The sequence below is a fragment of the Lampris incognitus genome, chromosome 18, assembly GCF_029633865.1.
Source record: "Lampris incognitus isolate fLamInc1 chromosome 18, fLamInc1.hap2, whole genome shotgun sequence".
In the NCBI taxonomy this organism is placed as follows: Eukaryota; Metazoa; Chordata; class Actinopteri; order Lampriformes; family Lampridae; genus Lampris; species Lampris incognitus.
The window spans coordinates 20,449,258-20,468,900 of NC_079228.1; the positions used below are offsets into that span (position 1 = coordinate 20,449,258).

The 19,643-nt window shown below is 43.7% G+C and overlaps 1 protein-coding gene across 2 annotated transcripts; it reads right to left on the reverse strand.

Annotated features, from left to right (window-relative positions):
• Positions 1-24: 24 nt before the first annotated feature.
• ccdc126 (coiled-coil domain containing 126) lies at positions 25-6,701 on the reverse strand. Of its 2 annotated transcripts, XM_056298259.1 has the most exons (4): positions 6,338-6,701; positions 5,509-5,571; positions 1,454-2,047; positions 25-1,158 (listed from the first exon to the last, which is right to left on the reverse strand). In XM_056298259.1, the coding sequence occupies exons 3-4, from the start codon at positions 1,689-1,691 to the stop codon at positions 908-910; spliced, it is 489 nt and encodes a 162-aa protein (XP_056154234.1). In that variant the 5' UTR covers positions 1,692-2,047; positions 5,509-5,571; positions 6,338-6,701; the 3' UTR covers positions 25-907. The 2 variants fall into 2 exon arrangements, with proteins under 2 accessions (XP_056154234.1, XP_056154233.1); XM_056298258.1 differs by lacking the exon at positions 5,509-5,571.
• Between the last annotated feature and the right edge of the window lie 12,942 nt (positions 6,702-19,643).

Below are 19,643 nucleotides of genomic sequence, written 5' to 3' on the forward strand. Positions count from 1 at the left end.
GACAGGAGTATTAATCCTGACATGCATGTCTTTTTGATGGTGGGAGGAAACCAGAGCACCTAGAGGAAACCCACGCAGATACAGGGAGAACATGCAAACTCCACACAAAAAGGACCTGCGACAGCCTGGGGTTCAAACCCAGGACCTTCTTGCTGCGAGGCAACAGCACTAACCACTGGACCACCATGCCTTTAAACAATTGTCCGAATAGACTGTGCTGAAGCCAGGGGAGAAGATTTGGTGAAGTGTTCAAGTTTCTCAATATTGAAAGAATAATAGAAATTGTTTACTGTATGATTCCAAATGATACCCAATAACGTTTGATGAGGTCTAGCTCACATAAGTGAACCAATCTTTTAAGTATTCATAAAATCTTTTAGATTTATGAGCTCTACATAATAAGCAACTTGACCAGCGGCAAACTGAAATACAGCATTTCTGAACCACCATTAACAGAATGTATGGTCTAGTTCAGCATTTTGTTTCAGGAAAGCAATATTGTAAATGCATAGGTGCTGTGCACACTTTAATGTTCCCAGCCACCTGTAGGGCAAAGTATTTAAGTAGAGTACCAGTTCTGAGTGTTCAACTCTATGTATTTACTCTAACAGCCAGTTCCATCCATTTTCTGCCGTCAGAGAAAGCTGAAATTTAAGCCAAAGAAATCAGCAATGAAAATATCAAAAGGTGCTGAGTAGCTCTGGTAAAAAAATATCAGCATATGAAAAGAAAAAACATCAAGCAGTTCTCTTCCATTCATTTCAAATTGAATAAACATTTCTGAAAGAGATTCTGTGTCCTAGGACAGTGGGTGTCCAAAGTTCACCTTATTGCTTTTCTTTATTGTAAGTGTTTGATCAGTGAACACTTAAAAAGTGTAGTGCATAAAAATATACATCTATTAACACTATGCTCCTTGATGCTGTTTTGGCCTGTAAAGTGGGTGTGGGTGAAGGCGTGGTGTTCCTGGATGGCTGCCGGGTGTGGCCTGCTTGGAGGCTTTCTGTAAGGCAGCAGGAGCAGAGGCAAGTACGCCCCCTGTTGTGTGGGAGGTGTTAGTGGCGGAGGCATTGACCACCACGTCTATTTTCCCCTCCAGTTTGACCAGCCGTGTCAGAATGTCATCCAGCAGCACAGCTATGGTTCTCTTCAGATCAGCTGGCGAGTGTGAGACAGAGAGAGAGCGAGAGAGAATGAAATGCATGAAATTAATAAATGAGGAAAGAAAGCAAAAAAGAAATAATTAAGGAAAATTCTTGACAAAACTGGTTCATAAGAGACACATTCTTTGTGTTCATCATTCTAATCATATGAATCACCATTAAGTTAGCGAGTGCCTGTTTAGAGAGAGGGAGAGACAGAGAAAAAAAAATCAAAGAGAGGGACGAACACTGAGCAAGAGTGTGACATTTTCCCCTTGTGCTGCTTCCTGTGTTCCTCCAAGAGAGCTTACCGTATCCAGCCATGGACGTTCCCTGTGGCCCACCAGGCATGTTCTGGTTCTCCTCAGTCAGGACCTTGACATAGCGCCGGCTGAGCTCCAGGATCTGCTCACGCAGCTCAGCGCTGCTCTGGTGGCGTGGTTGCTGCACGGTATAACGCAGCAGCATGAGTCCCCACGCCAGGCCGAACACCAACAGCAGCACGCTCAGCTTCTGGGACATGTTTCTCCGCAAGAGCGTGCCCAGCATGATACTGGGGCCGACACCAAGGGGGAGCGTGGGAGGGAGAAGGGAAGGAGGAGGAGGGGTGGGTAGCTGGAGGAACTGTGAGTAGCTGGGTCGGAGTGGAAACGGGCAGTTTAAAAATAGTAATTCAGTGGGAGGGGTCAGCGGGTAGGCGATCTAGGTACGAGGGGTACGGAGGGGGTGAGAAAGGGCTGAGCTGGGGCAGGGGCCTGGAGCTAGGGCCCAGCAGGTAGCCGACGCCCGCAGTATCCTGTGGTCAGGGTTTTCTGGACAAACGCGCTTGTTGCAAGACATCAGGTGCCACACCACAGAGACATCCAACGCTACAATCTGCAGGCATTGTCGCCCTACTCTGACCCCTAGAATAAGCAAAAACAGAAAGAATAAATTAAAAACAAGTAATACGAAGACAGTAGAAACAAAGAGGGAAAAGAGAGAGAAATGAACTGACTCATTAATTTCAAGCCCAGCCTAGACCTTTTCGTTGTCATCTTTGATTTATAAGTTCAGCAACCAGGATTTGGTTATTCAATGTGACAACTGGGTTGGTGATTAATCGTTACCAGGGTTGCATAATGAGAACTGGTTCTGACTTGGAACCGGTTTCAAATTTCTAAACACAGGGGATTTCTTCAGAAATGTGGGTTTTGAAGCCACTTATCAACTCCTGGAAGTGTAGTCTCTGTCACATTTGCAAAACAAGTGAAATGCAATTTTTGGTCATTCCAATAGTATTTCCATTAGTACATGGTTTGGTGTGGAATGGTTCCAAACTGTGCTCCTTTCTGGATTTTTTGAACCGCTTGATAACTGTACTCTATGTAGCCAGACCGAGCCGGTGGGAGGGCTTAATGATATTTATATTCACTGATTGGTTTTAAATTCATGTCACATCCAGCGACACAACATCTGCCATGGTGCTGATATCCTACAGCACCGTTATTCTATCCTGGACTGACATTACACACTGCCTAATGAAATCACAATGAGCAGGTGTTTGTCTTGATCTGAAAGCAAAAATGTCTGAATCCATGTCATGGTCAGTGGAGGAGACGCCAGCGCCAGTGTTACATGTGCCTCACATAAATGGACGCCGTTGCATGGCGCCATTTGTTCTAGTCGTAGTTGTTCTGTGAGACTTCCTAGTCCTAATTTCAGCTCCAATGCTTATAGAAACACAAATGATTAACGTGCACACAACTCTTTGCCGGCACAGAGCGGTGTGCAGTGGCCTCATTACAGCCTAAGCATGATAATGGAAAACAGACACAAGACTCTAGCAAGTTTCTCATTTCCTGAAGCCATTGTAAACATCATTCACATCAATCAATATGCTGTAGTAGCTTCTCTGGCCACTAGAAATATATCAGTGCCTCTGCCACCTTATCTCAATCGTCTGCCAATTTAAAATCCCAAAAATGAACTCCAAAAATGGAGTGATATTTATGAAAATTGCAACTTTAAAATCTGTAAATTAATTAAAGAATAACTATCCTGTTGGCTAGATTTCAAACTTGTTTCCAATTATCTAAGGTAAGGCAGCTTGATTTAAAAATGGATGGTTGGATTTAAAAATAGATGCAGGAAAAATAAACAAATCGCAGCAGTCAGAAGAAACTGTGAATTTTATTTTTGGCCCCCTCCCATTTTTTCTCCCCAATTGTATCCGGCCAATCACCACATTCTCCGAGCCATCCTGGTAACTGCTCCCCACCCAGCCCCTCTGCTGATCCGGGGAGGGCTGCAGACTACCACATGCTTCCTCCGATACATGTGGATTCGCCAGCCGCTTCTTTTCACCTGACAGTGAGGAGTTTTGCCAGGGGGACTTAGTGTATGGGAGGATCAGGCTATTCCTCCCAGTCCCCCCCCCCCCCCAAACAGGCACTCTGACCGACCAGAGGAGGCGCTAGTGCAGTGACCAGGACACATACCAACATCCAGCTTCCCACCCGCAGACATAGCCAATTGTGTGAGGCCCAATCAAGCCGGAGGTAACATGGGGATTAGAACCAGCGGTACCCATGTTGGTGTGTGTGTTTCATAGGCTATTTGGCAACAGAATAGAACGCTACGCTACCCGGACGCCCCGACACTGAATTTTAACTTACTTTTAGCTTTAGTTTAATTTCTCAGGCTGGACTGTAAATACTGTGATTTTATTTTACAATTTTATATTTTTTTGCAAATCTTTATTATTTTTTTAATTTCAGCTTCATCTGTTATGTCATATTCTTTGGCTTTTTTGAGGTTTAACTGATGCCTAAGCATTTCACTGCCAGCAATGCCTGCCATGCTGCATTGTTGCGCATTTTACAAATAAAACTTGAACTTGACTGTAGCCTACTGGGTGCTCACGCAGCCCCTGAGCCTCTCTGTCCAAGTCATGGATTCATCTTGAACCTGAAGTCAAGTCAAGTCAAGTCAATTTTATTTGTGTAGCCCAATATCACAAATTTGCCACAAGGGGCGTTACAGCAACACAACATTCTGTCCTTAGACCCTCGCATCGAATAAGGAACAATTCCATAAAAAAAAAACCAAAAAAAACCCCTACTAGTATTTTGGATTATGTGGCTGTGAACTAGTTGTGAAGTATTTGGTGAGTGGGTGCGCAGAAATGCTCTAATACACACATACAAACATACACAGAGCATCTTTGCATGTGTTGGATAGAATTTGGATGTTGTCCACCTTTAAATGACTATCATTATTTTTCACAACTTTAGCCTATATAGACAGGATAATACAGATAGACCGGAAATGTAGGGTCAAAAAATATGAAGGGCAGACATGCTTCAACAGTCCTGAGTCAAAATGAAACCCATGATGCTGTGATCAGGCCTGAGCCTGAATAGAAAGTGCTTATCTAGTTCACTCACCAGGACAACCTAAACTGGCTTTATTTTTAACTAAGGATAAAATCTGCTTCAGGTTAGGGTATCAGAGAAGTGCAAAATAGAGACAGACAATAGCCTGACAGTTAAGAAATAATTTTTAGCCGTCTTAGCCCAGAAACCTGATTACCCGTTTAGATTATACAGGACCCATTTTCCCGCTCTAGATTAGGAGTGGGAGGGTACTGTAATAGGACAAAGTATAAAGGGCTTTTATTTTCTAATCATGCCTCTGAAGCTGCCAATGGTCTGACAAATAGCCTATGAAAGCCCAGTGCCCATACAGAGGAAATTAGGTGATCATATCTCAGTTTTCACAACCTTGTGAATTGGGTTCATTCTTTGCAGTCTCTCATGGGCATGGGAGTGGTGCATCCCATTGAGGTCAGATAGGGGACACTGACTAAAGGGAATAAATTATGAAAAGAAAAGTAACAGAATCTATCCAGTGATGTCCCCTAGTCTCCACACACACACACACACCACAACACAAACACACACATCAGACTCGCAATTGTTCTTCATTGGACCTACATTCAAAAAATGAACTATGCATTAGCAGGGTGAAAACTTGCTAGCTGCCTTAATGAAAAGCAACAGTCAATGGTTATTCAGGACCCTACATGAGCTTGTTGACAATTCAACACAAATCTACCAGCAATTAAGTTCACATTTTACCTAGCTGTGTGTGTCTCCATTTTAGTTGTGGTCAAGAGCCGGGCCATAACACTACTATAAACTTTCGCATTACCGCAATTACTCTCGTACAAATACGAGTTGCTGTGCCTATACGATGGGTCTACTGACGGACAACAGCTGAAAATCTTGATATGTTTCACACTAAGCATTGTGTTGACCAATGAGTCAGCTAAAAAAGCGATGGCTAAAAATGTAGGGCAGCTGAAGCAGCTCTGGTATCTCACTTTCAATCCAGGAGCTCAGTCTCAGTCATTGTATGGTACCATTGAGTAGATTTGATCCTTGATCTGAGGAGAGGCATAACACATAGTTCAGACAAATGATGTCAAAGAAAAATAATGTTCACTGGATCCAGAATGATTAGGCGTCGACTAAAGATGCAGCCCAGTCTATTTGGTGGAAGCAATATCGTATTAATGATTTAAACTCTGTCTAGAATAACTTCATCTGTGATGTTATTGCCATCTAAACAGCTGTGCTCCTCAACGATGGGTTTGGTCAGCCGATCAGATAAACTCAAATCTAAATGGTTTAGCAACAGAAACACATCGTTGTTAGGCGTGGATTTGATTACGGCTGATAGATGTGACGATCACCTATAATCTTTTTAGGTGCGCTAAGACTTGCACCATGACTACTTCAATCCATATCCACCACACACACACACACACACACACACACACACACACACACACACACACACACACACACACACACACACGTTAGGCTAGCAGTTAATATCAACAACACACTGAACAAGTATTAATCGCACACGGTTTTAAACTCACCGAACATTTTCGGAAAATCCATGTAAACACTCAACAGACTGTAAACACACAGACACACCATCAACTATGCAGAAGACTAGATAAACACGGAGAGGAGCGTTTACAAACTCCAACAACGCAGCACAGATCTAACTTTAGCTTGTGAGAGCTAGCAAAAGACATGTGAAACTTGTTAGGCACCCAAACACAGGCAAACTGTAGTCGGTAAATGGAGTAAATACGCTCCCCCCTCCCAAAAAAAACCCCAACAAAAAACGATTATTACCTTACTGTGTGAATTTTGGAGTTGCCACCTCTTTACATCTAGAAAAAGCAAACTCCAGGCTCCAACCAGAGCAGAGAAAGGGGGACAGGGCTGACTCTCCAGCGGCTAACCGTTAACCCCTGACGGATAACAGCTCGGGTGATGCTTGTTGTTTGGCAACCCTCATACACTTGTGACTGTCGCCGAGGAAATCCACTGGCTCGCCGTCTCCATTCACTTTGCCGCCTGGCTAACGTCGGATACGGATGTACGTATCCGTTCGGCTAGCTAGTCAAACAGCTGGGAGCGATGACCTCGGCTTGCTCTCACGTTTGTTAAACAGTCTGAGAAGAGTACGTTACATGCTACGGGCGACAGCAAGCGACGGCAACCCTCTGCGTACGACTGTACGTGACCGTAACGGTTCCTGTGAACGTACGCTGTGTGCGTCAGCGGTACGGCACGACGGGAAATGTAGTTCTTGTTTCCTTTCAAGCTTATTTAAAATTCAGTTTGGGCGGCAGCAGCTCAGGCGGTAGCGCAGGTCGTCTGGTAACTGGAGGGCTGCCGGTTCGATCCTCGGCTCCTTCTGGCAAAAATGTCGCGGTGTCCCTGAACAAGACACCAAACCCCTAACTGCTCCTGATGAGCTGGTTGCAGTCCATTATAAATAGGCTTAGATATGTATAAAAGCACAAAGTGCAGGAAAAACCGTAACGCATGTGGAAATGTTTGCCTTCTTTAGTTTAGTGCTCATGTACATGGTTTTTGTCCTGTGCATAAAGCTGCACAGGACGTTTTATAATGTCATTCAAGCGAGCGAGTACATGCTCATGCATAATTCAAACTACCACCTGTGCTCGCCATAAAAATAGTAGCGCTCTCTCGCTCGCTCTCTCTCTCTCTCTCTCTCTCTCTCTCTCTCTCTCTCTCTCTCTCTCTCTCTCTCTCTCTCTCTCTCTCTCTCTCTCTCTCTCTCTCTCTCAGGATTGTGGTTTCACTCTTGAATAAATTAATCAGTATAGACCAAAAGTCCGCATCAATTTTCAGTTAAGCATGGTCTTTAATGAGGATCACACAAATATTGCAAGTCAATTTCACTGCAAGTTTCTCGTATCTCCTCTCTCAGGCTCTTCCTGTTCTGGGTTCATGAGTCCTCACATGTGTAGGTGCAGCCAGGTGCAGCCAGCCAAGCTCCGCCCACCATACCCTGGTATGAATCAGATTAATGTCACAATCTTTACATTAAAAAGATAAAATCTCAGAAAATGTGATGCAGTTATTTTCACTTTCCATGTTTGTCAACGGGTTGAAACAAGAGGCATGGGGTTGGCCAGTGGGCAGTGATGTTCCTTATGCTACCATGACAAGGCTAATAGCTCTGTGTGTGTGTGTGTGTGTGTGTGTGTGTGTGTGTGTGTGTGTGTGTGTGTGTGTGTGTGTGTGTGTGTGTGTGTGTGTGTGTGTGTGTGTGTGTGTGTGTGTGTGTGCAATATGTAGATGCTTCTCCGCTCTCTGTCCTGTCTCCTGAACTGTTCGGATCATTCAAGCCACATGTATTTGAAAAGGCGATTGGAGCTGTGAGTCCCTCTGTACAAAGAGGTTAGCTGTAAAATTCAATGGTCATACTGTTTTCTTTATTTTATTTTTCTTTTGATTCAAAAAGAAGAATTTGCATTACATATATCCACTCCCTCATAGATTTGTTGTCTTTAGTGAACCAGCCTTTGTAAGACGTGGGCAGTAGGGAGAATGACATGGCACACTTTGAGAGGGGCTACCAGGAGCGGACGAGTGTACTTCTCTTTTAATGCACCTGAGGGCAGCAGTGGGCAGGGGAGCGTCACTGAACTAAAAATGCCCACAGTACAGGGGTCTCATTTATAAAACAGTACGTAGGATCCTTACTAAAAGTGTACGTGCGCCAAATAAAAAAAATCGGACTTATAAAACCGTGCGTACGCACACCTACGGTCAATCTTCCCTTTACAAATCGCAGTCCACCTGGAAATGTGCGCACCTGTGTCAGCCTCATATCCCGCCCTGTACACGCCCAAATTCAACCACAATGCAAAGCGCCACATGAATGCTGATGCATATAAATGAGCCTGCCGATCAGCGGTATATAACGGTGAATCATGGCAACAACCGAGAGGAAGACGAAGAAAAGGATTTTTTCTGACACAGAAATCGAGGTGCTTGTGGGTGAGGTGGAGGGCAGAAAGCGGATATTGTTTGGTGGCCTCAGCACTTGGGGGTCACAAACAAAAGAAAATGCAGCGAGTGGCAACATGGTGCTGCTGCAGTTAATGCGGTGACTGCGACAGAGGACAGTACTAGATAATTAAAGTGGTGGCAAAAAAAGTAAAAGAAAAAGAACCGCATCCCACCGTCAGAGGTGTCTGCTACTGGTGGGGGGGGGGCCAAGCGCACACCTGAGTTCACGCCACTGGAAAACCAAATAGCCTCAATTCTCAGAGAAGCGAGTGTGTGTGGTATAGTGTCGGAGAAGGAGGGAGACACGGACATGGCTGAAACCACAGACGACCCCGGTAAAGCACCGTTTTAGCTTTTATTACATGTAAACAATTTAGAAACGTGACAAAGCACAGTGGGCTAACGTGCTGTGTCCCCGGCACCAGTGCGTCCTGTGTGCAAATGGTAGGAGCTATCAACTTCTACTACATCAAAAAGGCCACCTGCTTGGGGCAAAATGTATGCTGTTTGGTGAATTGTGAATTTAGGTTTCCCTGAAGTGGTGATGTTCTGTTTGACTGATGCTTCGGGATTTTACTAAACAAACACTGCAGTCTTTGAGAGCTTATTACTGATCAACTACATGGTGAACTAGAATGTTTGCCATGTAGTACGATCTGATTACTGTTCAGTAGTGTAAGATGCCTGTCGGCTGTGGATGGGGGGGGGGGGCAAGGGATCTTCCGACCCGGGCCCGCTGAGCTAGAAGGTCCACTGGAAAGCACCCTTTAAGCCGCAAGCTGAATGGGGGGCTTCTGACTTGTTGCACCCACTGAAGTTGAAATCACCTTGACTTTTTGACAAGATGAGAGGGCACGGCCCAGGGGCATACTCTATCACTTCATTTTTTTTTAATTTATGCTCATATGAGGAAATATTTTCATCAATCTTTATTCATTTGAGAAAGCATTTTCACTTATATATAATAATAATGTTTAAAAAAGTCCGGTACTTGAGGCTTTGTCTAATGACGTCATGTTGTAGGTTACATTTGGCTGCCATTGATGTTAGAGGTCAAAGACAACAACTGCCTGACGATGGACAGAAAAGTCCAGTTCCCTTTGCTCAAAAGCAAAGGGAACTGGAATAGGAAGGCACAACAATAATAGAATTTGATTGCATCTTGCATCCCGCTGGCAAACGTTTAAAAAAGAGGGGAAACTGTCAACTGTGGGTGATCATGCTAGCCAAAACAAGAACACGGATTTCCCTCAGCACATATTGGATAAGCCGCCTCTGTCAGCTGTGCATTGAGCACATTTTAATATTTAGAAAGTCTTACATTACATCCCAAAACACTCACTCCAACTTGGATAAAAGGCGTCACTAAATAAGAAAATGCTAAAAAATAAAAATGTAGAGCTGTCAGTACACATCATCGTCTGTTCACCTCAAACTACCTGTTGATGAGCTGGACCTGTAAACCCAAGCGTGGACCATCAGGGACTCCAATAAACGACAGCCACACACCAGTGAACCAAAACCAAATAAACTTGTTAAGGATGACCCAAGTCGTGCATGGCTTGAGGCATTAGAGGAAATGATTAGGACTGAACTCAAAAGACAATATATTGATCCACTGAGTTGTTTGAGTAAGGGAAATCATTGTTAGCGTCTTCATGATGAAGCAAACAACTGCAACCCCCCCCCTTTTTTCCCCTCCCCAATTGTCAATTGTACTTGGGCAATTACCCTGCCCTTCCGAGCCGTCCTGGTCGCTGTTCCACCCCCTCTGCCGATCCGGGGAGGGCTGCAGACTACCACGTCTCCTCCAATACACGTGGAGCCGCCAGCCGCTTCTTTTCACCTGACAGTGAGGAGTTTCGCCAGGGGAACGTAATGCATGGGGGGAGTGTCACACTGTTCCCCCTCCCCCCTGAACAGGTGCCCCGACCAACCAGAGGAGGCGTTAGTGCAGCAACCAGGACACATACCCACATCCGGCTTCCTACCCGCAGACACGGCCAATTGTGTATGTAGGGACGCCGGAGGTAACACGGGGATTCAAACCAGTGATCCCCATGTTGGTAGGCAACGGAATAAACCGCTACGCTACCCGGATGTCGAGACAACTGCAATTTATGTTGTATTTTTCCCCTCCCTCGTTTTTTATCTTAAGACCCAACCTAAACAAATCAATGTCTGGTGAAGGGTGAATTCCTTTTAATAGAAACTCGAGGGGAAATTATAATCATAGCGAAAATATTCCTGAGAGGATGTATAGTGTAGCGAATTCGGGGGGACAACACAACCACAGGAACTGCCGCGGCCGGGAAGCGAACCCGTAACGCCCGCACCGCAGCAGACATCGCTAACCGCTAGACTAAAGAATAAGATCCGCCAGCCAGTGGCCAGCGTGTCTTCTTATCCATGCACGTTACAATAGTATATAATTTTAAAGGATCCCCTTCCCCCAAATGTCAGAGAGTCAGACAGCTTTGCGGTGTTTAAAAAGCGTCCTAAGCTTTGGTTAAAATCAGCACAAACGTGTAATCACAAATACATGTCCTTGCGTTAATATTTTGCACATATTTTAGATTTCACTCAGGGTTTTTGTTGTAGTCTTTATTCAGAGTAGTTACTATATTTTTCTTAGACAGGAGCAGCCTAGGGTTCTGGATGGAACCAGCCCAGGTGCAACCTGACCGTAGACTGTGTGTAATTCATATTTCTTGCCATTGAATAGGCCAGATTGATTTTTATAGCTGTTGTCATAGTTTAGGTCAGATTGTTATTCACTGATGTTTCAGGTCAGATTACTATTTATATTTATTGTTGCTGAATAGATGAAATCCATATTCATTATGTTGTTGTCATATAGGCCAGATTGCTATTTATACCCACTGTTTTAAATAGATCAATTTGTATTTATAACTTTTGAGATTGGTATTCTGATGTATTGTCATGTTTTTATTTTGTCTTGATTGTTCTTTGTCTACCTGTTCAATAGTTTTCTTATGTATTGTTGTGTTTTTACTTCTGTATTAATTGTTGTTTGTTTGCCTGCCCAGGGACTGCAGATGCAAATTAGCTGCCGGCTAACTCTGGTGCAACTGTAAAATTGTGCGTTGTCCCTGTCAAATAAACTAAAGGAAAGATTGTTGCTTTTTCTTTCGTATTTTTCTTTTATATTTATGCCTCATGTGCTATCAGTACAGCTATCCACAAATGTATATGAAATATTATTTTACACACACACACACACACACACACACACACACACACACACACACACACACACACACACACACACACACACACACATATATATATATATATATATATATATGACAAGTGGACTGTGGGTCTTTCTGCACCAGGACTTCAAAACTGATTTTAAAAATTCCTGGTGGATTGAAATATATTGAACTATGAGGTCAAAATATGAACAGTCATGCATGTCTATCTGCAACAGCGGTGTTTATTAATTACACAACTTCCAACACATGCCTCGCCATCGATTCAATGCCATTTTCTCATTGCCTATGAAGGCTTTGGAAAGAAAATGGATTCAACGGTTGGAGGCTCAGTTAAGAGGCAACAAATTCCCAATCAAGAACATACAAGAGCTCACAAGATAAAATCCAGTGGGGCTGAACATGGAGGTGAAGCTTGCTATTTGAATTTCTTCAGCAAGTGTGTAAATATGAGCTTTAACACAGATGCTATTATCCATCCCAAACTTTATCAAGCAGTTAAATGGAAAGAGTGGCTTAAAACAAGACATAAGTCACTGAACGAGAAAAGAGCGACACACAAGACTGGAGGTTTTATACTGGTGGCATAGTCAACCTAGATGTTCTTCATGTAAGAAGAAATTATGGCATGCTGCACTTTACCACTTTCTGACCACATTCTGTGTGTGTGCACGTTCATGTACATGTGTGTGCGTGTGATCCACAAAGCATAGCTGACAAACCTTACTTGCTATCAGATGCCTGTGACTATCATAGGTATATTGTGTAAATTCTGATTGCTTCCTGACGCATCTCCCTCTTAATGCCCGTTTGTCTCCTGTTAACTGGCCAACTCTTATATCTGAGGTTCGTACGACTGATAATCTATTGTGGAGAGAAAGCCGCCCACTCACTACGTTAGCAAAATAAGAGCCATGGAGCTACATGCTGAGTGAGGAGAGCAGGTTTTTTTAATTTGGAGATAGATGTACTGTCTCGATAGATTAATCCCATTCCTCACGGCAGATCAACACTGATGAGAACTGATTTAATCCACGTTGTGAATGGGTAGTGAAACGGGTCATGTTTTCTCCACAAGTGGCCCATTTTTCAAACGCCTTCAAGTAAGAAACCAAATTAAGTGGGATGTAAACACTCCCTCCCACTCAGATGTTACTCCTATGCGGTGGCCGTTGAGTCACACTGGATCATCTTCCAGGCCGCTACAACGGCCAGCACCTCTCATGTCACCTGTGTCGTCATGGCATGTCGTCACGTCAGCTGTGGAGACCGTGTGTGAGGATGTGAATGAGTTTTTTTTTTTCTGTACGCTTGTGTGTGTGTGGTCCGTTGTGCACTGAACAGGTGGTCTTGGAGCAAAGCAACTCGGGAGTTTGCCTGAGGGGAGGCATGGAAGCACCTGGGTCTCTGCAGACTGAGCACTGAAGGGGAAGCCGGTGGATGGGATCCTATCTGAAAGCTGACACTTCACATTCACTGTGTATGTATGATGACAGTGTTTACAGGTTGCAAGAACATGCATACAGTGGGCTGGCAAAAAACACCCTTTCTGGGATGTCTCACTTTGTGAAATTGAGGCATAGGTTTTTTTTGTTTTTTTGTTTTTGCCGCTTAATATCTCATTCAAAGCCTGTTGCCCAAAGTGAAACTTTCCAATAGTAAAATAAGGCATGCCAAATGTCAGCAATAACTGAAATTAAAAAAAAAAACAAAACTGAACTATGAGCACTGCTTAGGAATTCAGAGCTGAACTCACTTGTTGGCAGAGGCACCATTGGCAACAATTACCACTGCAAATCTTTTTGCACTGACTTGGTGAAATGTTTCTACATTATTCACAGATCCGTCCCAGGTCTCACAAGTTGCTCCATTAACACTTAGAGAACTTTTATTTTTCCCTCAGGTTTTTGCACAGATTCCTGCATCAGGGCTTTGGCTGGGCCATCCGGGGACACGCCCTGTCTTCGTCTGATGCCACTCCACAGTAGCTTTGGCCATGTTCTTAGGATTGTTGTCCCACTGAAAGATAAGTATCTCTTGAACAGTCTTTAGCAGACAGAAACGGGTATTCCTGTAGTCTTTTGCTAGTATTTCACTCCACTCACTCTTCCTTGAATTTCAACAATCTTTTTCCCCCCCTTCACAATTGAGAAGTAGTCACGCTGACAGTGCTGTCATCACCATATGATACTGCACAAGATGTTGACAGAGATGTGTATGATGGTGCTGGGTGTGTATCACTCCTAACACCTTGGCATTTAGACCAAAAAACATTTCGTTTTGTCTCATGGGAAAAAAACAAAAAACGGCACCTTAAGTTGTACAAAAATTTTGCTAGATCGTTCAGGTACTTTAAGAAGGCCATATTTAAAGCAATGGCTTCCCTCTTGCTAAACTTTCATGGAGGCCAGTTTTGTGTAGTGTTCTTGAAAATGTTGAATGATGCATATTTTTTCTACTTTATTTTTTCTTCCTGGCCCAACCACTCATCTCGGAGGGATAGTCTGATCTTGCCATTGTCCGCGATGTGTGATAATCCCTCTATTTCTCAGTCATGGAGTAGCAGACTATGCTAACAGAGATTTTTTTAAATTTTATTTTAATATACTTTATTAATGGGGAAATTCTTCTCTGCATTTAACCCATCCTAGCTGTGTAGCTAGGAGCAGTGGGCAGACGCCGTGAAGCACCTGGGGACCAACTCCACTTCATCTTGCCACGCCTCGGTCAAGGGTACAGACAGGAGTACTAACCCTAACATGCATGTCTTTTTGATGTTGGGGGAAAACGGAGGACCCGGAGAAAACCCACCGCAGACATGGGGAGAACATGCAAACTGCACACAGAGGATGACTCCCAAGGTTCGAACCCAGGACCTTCTTGCCGTGAGATGACAGCACTAACCACTGGGCCACCGTGCTGCCCAAACGTTCAAAGAACTCGATGTTCAAAGAACTCAAACCTTACTGCCCAAATATGCAGTGAAAGGTGAGAAAAAGAGGCACATTTATGGACATGAAGGGCAAGGCAAATTGATTTATATAGCACATTTCAGAAACAAGGCAATTCCAAGTGCTTTACATAAAACAAAAGGCATTAAGAGAAGCAACATAAACAATAAAAAGACTTAAAAACAAATAAGAGAGTAAAAGTTACAGTGCAGTGTAAGATGAAAATCAAAAGCTTCAAGTTTTATTTAATAAAAGGCAACAGCAAAGAGGAAAGTCTTCAACCTAGATTTAAAAAGAACTGAGTTGCAGCAGACTTGCAGTTTTTTAGGAGTTTGTTCCAGATGTGTGGTGCATAAAAAATGAAAGCTGCCTCTCCATGTTTAGTTTTGACTTTGGAGACAGAAAGCAGACCTGTCCCAGACAATCTGAGCAGTCTGGATGGTTCATGGCGTAGCAGTAGATCAGAAATATATTTTGGCCATAAACCATTCAGTGCTATATAAACCAAGAGCAGAGTTTTAAAATCAATTCTTTGATGGACAGGGAGGCCTTAGTCTTAGTAAGGACTCGAGCAGCAGCATTCTGAATCAGCTGCCGCTGTTTTTTAGAAAGACCTGCAAAGACAGTGTTACAGTAGTTGAGCCAACTGAAGATAAAGGCATGGACAAGTTTTTTTTCCAAATCCTGCTGAGACATAAATCTTGATTCTTGATATATTCTTCAGATGAGAGTAGGCTGACTTTTTAATTGTCTTAATGTGCCTATCTAAATTCAGGTCTGAGTCCATGACTACACCAAGATTTCTGGCTTGGGTTTGTGTTTTTCGACATTACCAATTGTAGCTGAGTGCTGACTTTTAATTGTTCTTCCTTGGCCCCAAAGACAATTACTTCAGTTTCATCTTTGTTTAATTGAAGAAAATTCTGGGGCATCCAATCATTGATTTGTTCAACTTACTCAGTGCTTGTATGGGATTATAGTCCCCTGGTGATATGGTTATGTAAATCTGCATGTCGTCTGCATAATTTTGGTAAAAATTTTTTGTTTTCCATAATCTGGACTAGTAGGGGCATATAAATGTTACGTAGAAGTGGCCCCAGAATGGAGCCTTGGGGAACACCACAGGTCATTGTTGTATGCTCAGATTTGTAATTACGTATAGACACAAAGTAGTCCCTGTCCTTTAAGTAGGATTCAAACCAGTTAGTGCTTTGCCAGAAAGTCCCAACCAGTTTTTCAATCAGTCTAGTAATATGTTGTAGTCAACTGTGTCAAATGCAGCACTGACATCCAATAATACCAGGAGTGAGATTCTGACACCGTCTGTGTTTCCGCGGATGTCATTAAAGACTTTAACAAGAGCAGTCTCATTGCTGTGGTGTAGTCAAAATCCTGACTGGAAGACACTGAAACTATTTAGTGCCAAAAAGTTGTTGAGCTGCTGGAAAACAGCTTTTTCAATTATTTTACTTAAAAACATGAGGTTGGGGGCATCCGGGTAGTGTAGCAGTCTATTTCATTGTCTACCAACACGGGGATCCTGATTCGAATCCCCGGGTTGCCTCCAGCTTGGTCGGGCATCCCTACAGACACAATTGGCTGTGTTTGCAGGTGGGAAGCCGGATGTGGGTATGTGTCCTGGTCGGTCGGGGCGCCTGTTCGGGGGGGAGGGGGAACTGGGGGGAATGACATGATTCTCCAATGCGCTACGTCCCCCTGGTGAAACTCCTCACTGTCAGGTGAAAAGAAGCAGCTGGCAACTCCACATATATCGAAGGAGGCATGTGGTAGTCTGCAGCTCTCCACGGATCGGCAGAGAAGGTGGAGCAGTGACCGGGACGGCTCGGAAGAGTGGGGTAATTGGCCGGGTACAATTGGGGAGAAAAAGGGGGAAAAAATCCAACCCCCCCCCAAAAAACCCCCCCGTGAGGTTTGATATGGGCCCATAACTGTTCATTAGTGAAGTGTCTAGATTATTATTTTTTAAGAGTGGCTTGATGACTACAGTTTTGGGAAGTGGGAAGAGACCTGAGAGAAGAGATGTGTTGACAATTTGTAGAAGATCTGAGGACATGCAATTAGAAATTCTTTTTAAAAGCCTGTTGACAGAATATCAAGGCAGCAGGAGGAGGATTTCAGATGTTGTAGTTTTTATGGTTGATGGGATCGAATTGTGACATGCTATTTGAATTGATTTTAGGTGGACTCAGGGACAACACATGCCCTGTACCTAGTATGGAGGTACTGGCTGCTTGTCTAATTTTCGGAATTTTGTCATTAAAGAAGGAGGCAAATTCATTGCAGGTCCTGGTAGATAGAAATTCAGAGGCTTCTGCCACTGGGGGGTTTGTTAGCCTGTTGACAGTAGCAAACAAGGCACGAACATTATTATTGTTTTTGGCAATGATGTCAGAGAAGTAAGACTGCCTTGCATTTCTCAGTTCCAAATAATAAATGTGCAGTCTCTCTTTATAGATTTCATAATGAGGAGTAAGACTTGTTTTTCACCATCTGCGTTCAGCTTTACGACACTCTCTTTCTTCTATTCTGACCAGCATGGCACATTTCAATGGAGCTCTTTTCCAACCAGAGACCACCATCACCTTAGCAGATGCAATAGCATTGATAACATCTGTAATTTTAGGATTAAAATGATCTACAAGCTCGTTGACTGAGACCTGAGAGCAAGTGGGTGTGGAAGAGAAAGCCTGAATAAATATTTCCCTGGGGCTTTCAGTGATATGCTATTTTGTGGCTCCCGCTGTTTGAGTATTTGCACACACGGAGATAGTAATCCCAAAAAAACAAAAAACAAAAACAGGAAGGCTCAGAGAGAGCGACATCAGTCACCACAACCTTAGAAATGTTCATACCCTTGGAGATAATTAAGTCCAGAGTGTGCCCCTTGTTGCACGTGTGCTCCATCACATGCTGAGTCACTCCAGTTATCAAGACCACAGCACAGTTCTTTAGTTCCTCTGTTCTGGGGGTTGTCAGCATAGATGTTAAATCACCAGCAATAACTACACCGTCAAATTCAATACAGATTATAGACAGCAGTTCAGTTAAGTCATTAAAGAAGTTTGCATTGTATTTTGGTGGCCTATAGATATTTAGAAATATAACCCAAGAAGAGGAATTCAACTGAAGATCTACATATTCAAAAGAAGCAAATTTTCCATAAGTTATCTTCTTGCATTGTAGCGAATCACTGAACAAAATGGCAACTCCACCTCCTTTCTTATGCTGTCTGGCTTCGCTCACAAAACTGAAGTTGGCAGGGGTTGACTCAATAAGAACAGATGCCCTGTTGTCTTGGTCTAATCAAGTTTCAGTTAAAAACATTAAATTGAGATGGTGCTTGATGATAAAATCATGGATTAAAAATGTTTTTCCTGCCAAACACCTGATGTTGAGTAATGCCAAATTTAAGGTGTTAAAAGTAATATCTGCACAATTTTTTGCGACAGGCTGTGACTACTGGCGTACAACTGGAGTCAGATTAGATGACGTAGCTGTGCACTTTAACTACACTTTGTTCCTCCTGAAGCTGGTCAAAACAGGGATTGCAGACTTTGGAGTTGCTCCTTGCTGTCCGGGGTGGGCTGTAACAGCAGCACAGGATCCATACCCAGCAAGCAGAGGGGTACATGAGCTGAAGGTGTGTGTGTGTGTGTGTGGGGGGGGGGGGTAAGGACCCAGTCGATCCTAGTAGTCAGCATGCCCTATAATGCTGATTGCGGGGAGATTGCCCTTGGATTCTTTGGATAATAGGGAACTTTTGTTGCCGCATAATATCTCATCAATCCCTTTTATCTGCATCCTTAGCTTGTGTGAAATATCTCTGAGAAGCGAGGAGGGAGGGGGTGGCGGGGGACCACGGTGTAGCCCTTGTTTTCCTGGGTAGAAAAGATTGCTCTACTTTTCCCAGATTTTCCTGATCTATTCCAAAGGTGAGGTGCTGGAGGCCATAGGTTAGGTTGGCAGTAAGCATGTGAACACCCACTCTGTTTAAATGAACACCATCCATTCTGAAACAGTTTTGTTGCTCCCATAACAGGTTGAAGTTGTCAATGAAGTTCAGTTTTTGAGCAGTGCATGTGGAGGGAAGCCAGGTATTTAATGCCAGCAAACGGCTGAAACGTTCAGTTCCTTTCCCTATAGTTGGGACTGGACCTGACACAAATATCTGAGCTGGGACTTGTTGTAGACTGTCCATTAGGTGTATGAAGTCTCATTTTAACAACTCTGAGCCACATGTTATTCCAGGACAAGTGTCATTTGTTCCAACATGCACAATAAGTGTGTCCATGCCCGGATGGTCGAATAACACTTGTGGCAGTGTTTGGACCTTGGCGCGGCACACCTGACATCAGCTGCTCTGTGGGCCTCGAGGGCAGGCACCCCTGGAGAGCAGTTGATGGAGGAGCTGTTCAGAGGAGAAGCAGCTTTGCCAGAGGCTGTACCCTGTGAGGAGGGGGTGGAGCTGGGCCCGGAGAGCGCTGATTGACTGCCATGACTGCAGGCAAGGGAAAGAGTTTCTCTTCGGTGCAAGTGTCCTTAAATCATGCTTTGCATTGGTCACCTCTGCTATTGAAGAAGAAAATGTAAATTTTTCTTTGTGTTAGTGTCGAGGGGAAACAAAGCGATCATCCCAGCATTTAAAGCAAAAGAGGACAGATGAGGATTTTCCTCCATGCTGCGATAAAATCTATAGGCTACGTTGTCCTTCTTAATAACTCTGTGAGTGTGTGGACATTAAAGTAGCTGACAGGTGTGTTGAGCCAAGGTAAATTGCGCCCCCCCCCCAAAAAAAATATAGTTAGCACCAGCCGCCACTGATTGGTGCTGTTCCCTCACAGAGTCCTGATGGAAACTGTAAAATCTGCTGTGTCGACCCCTGAAAAACAGAAAAAGCGGAAA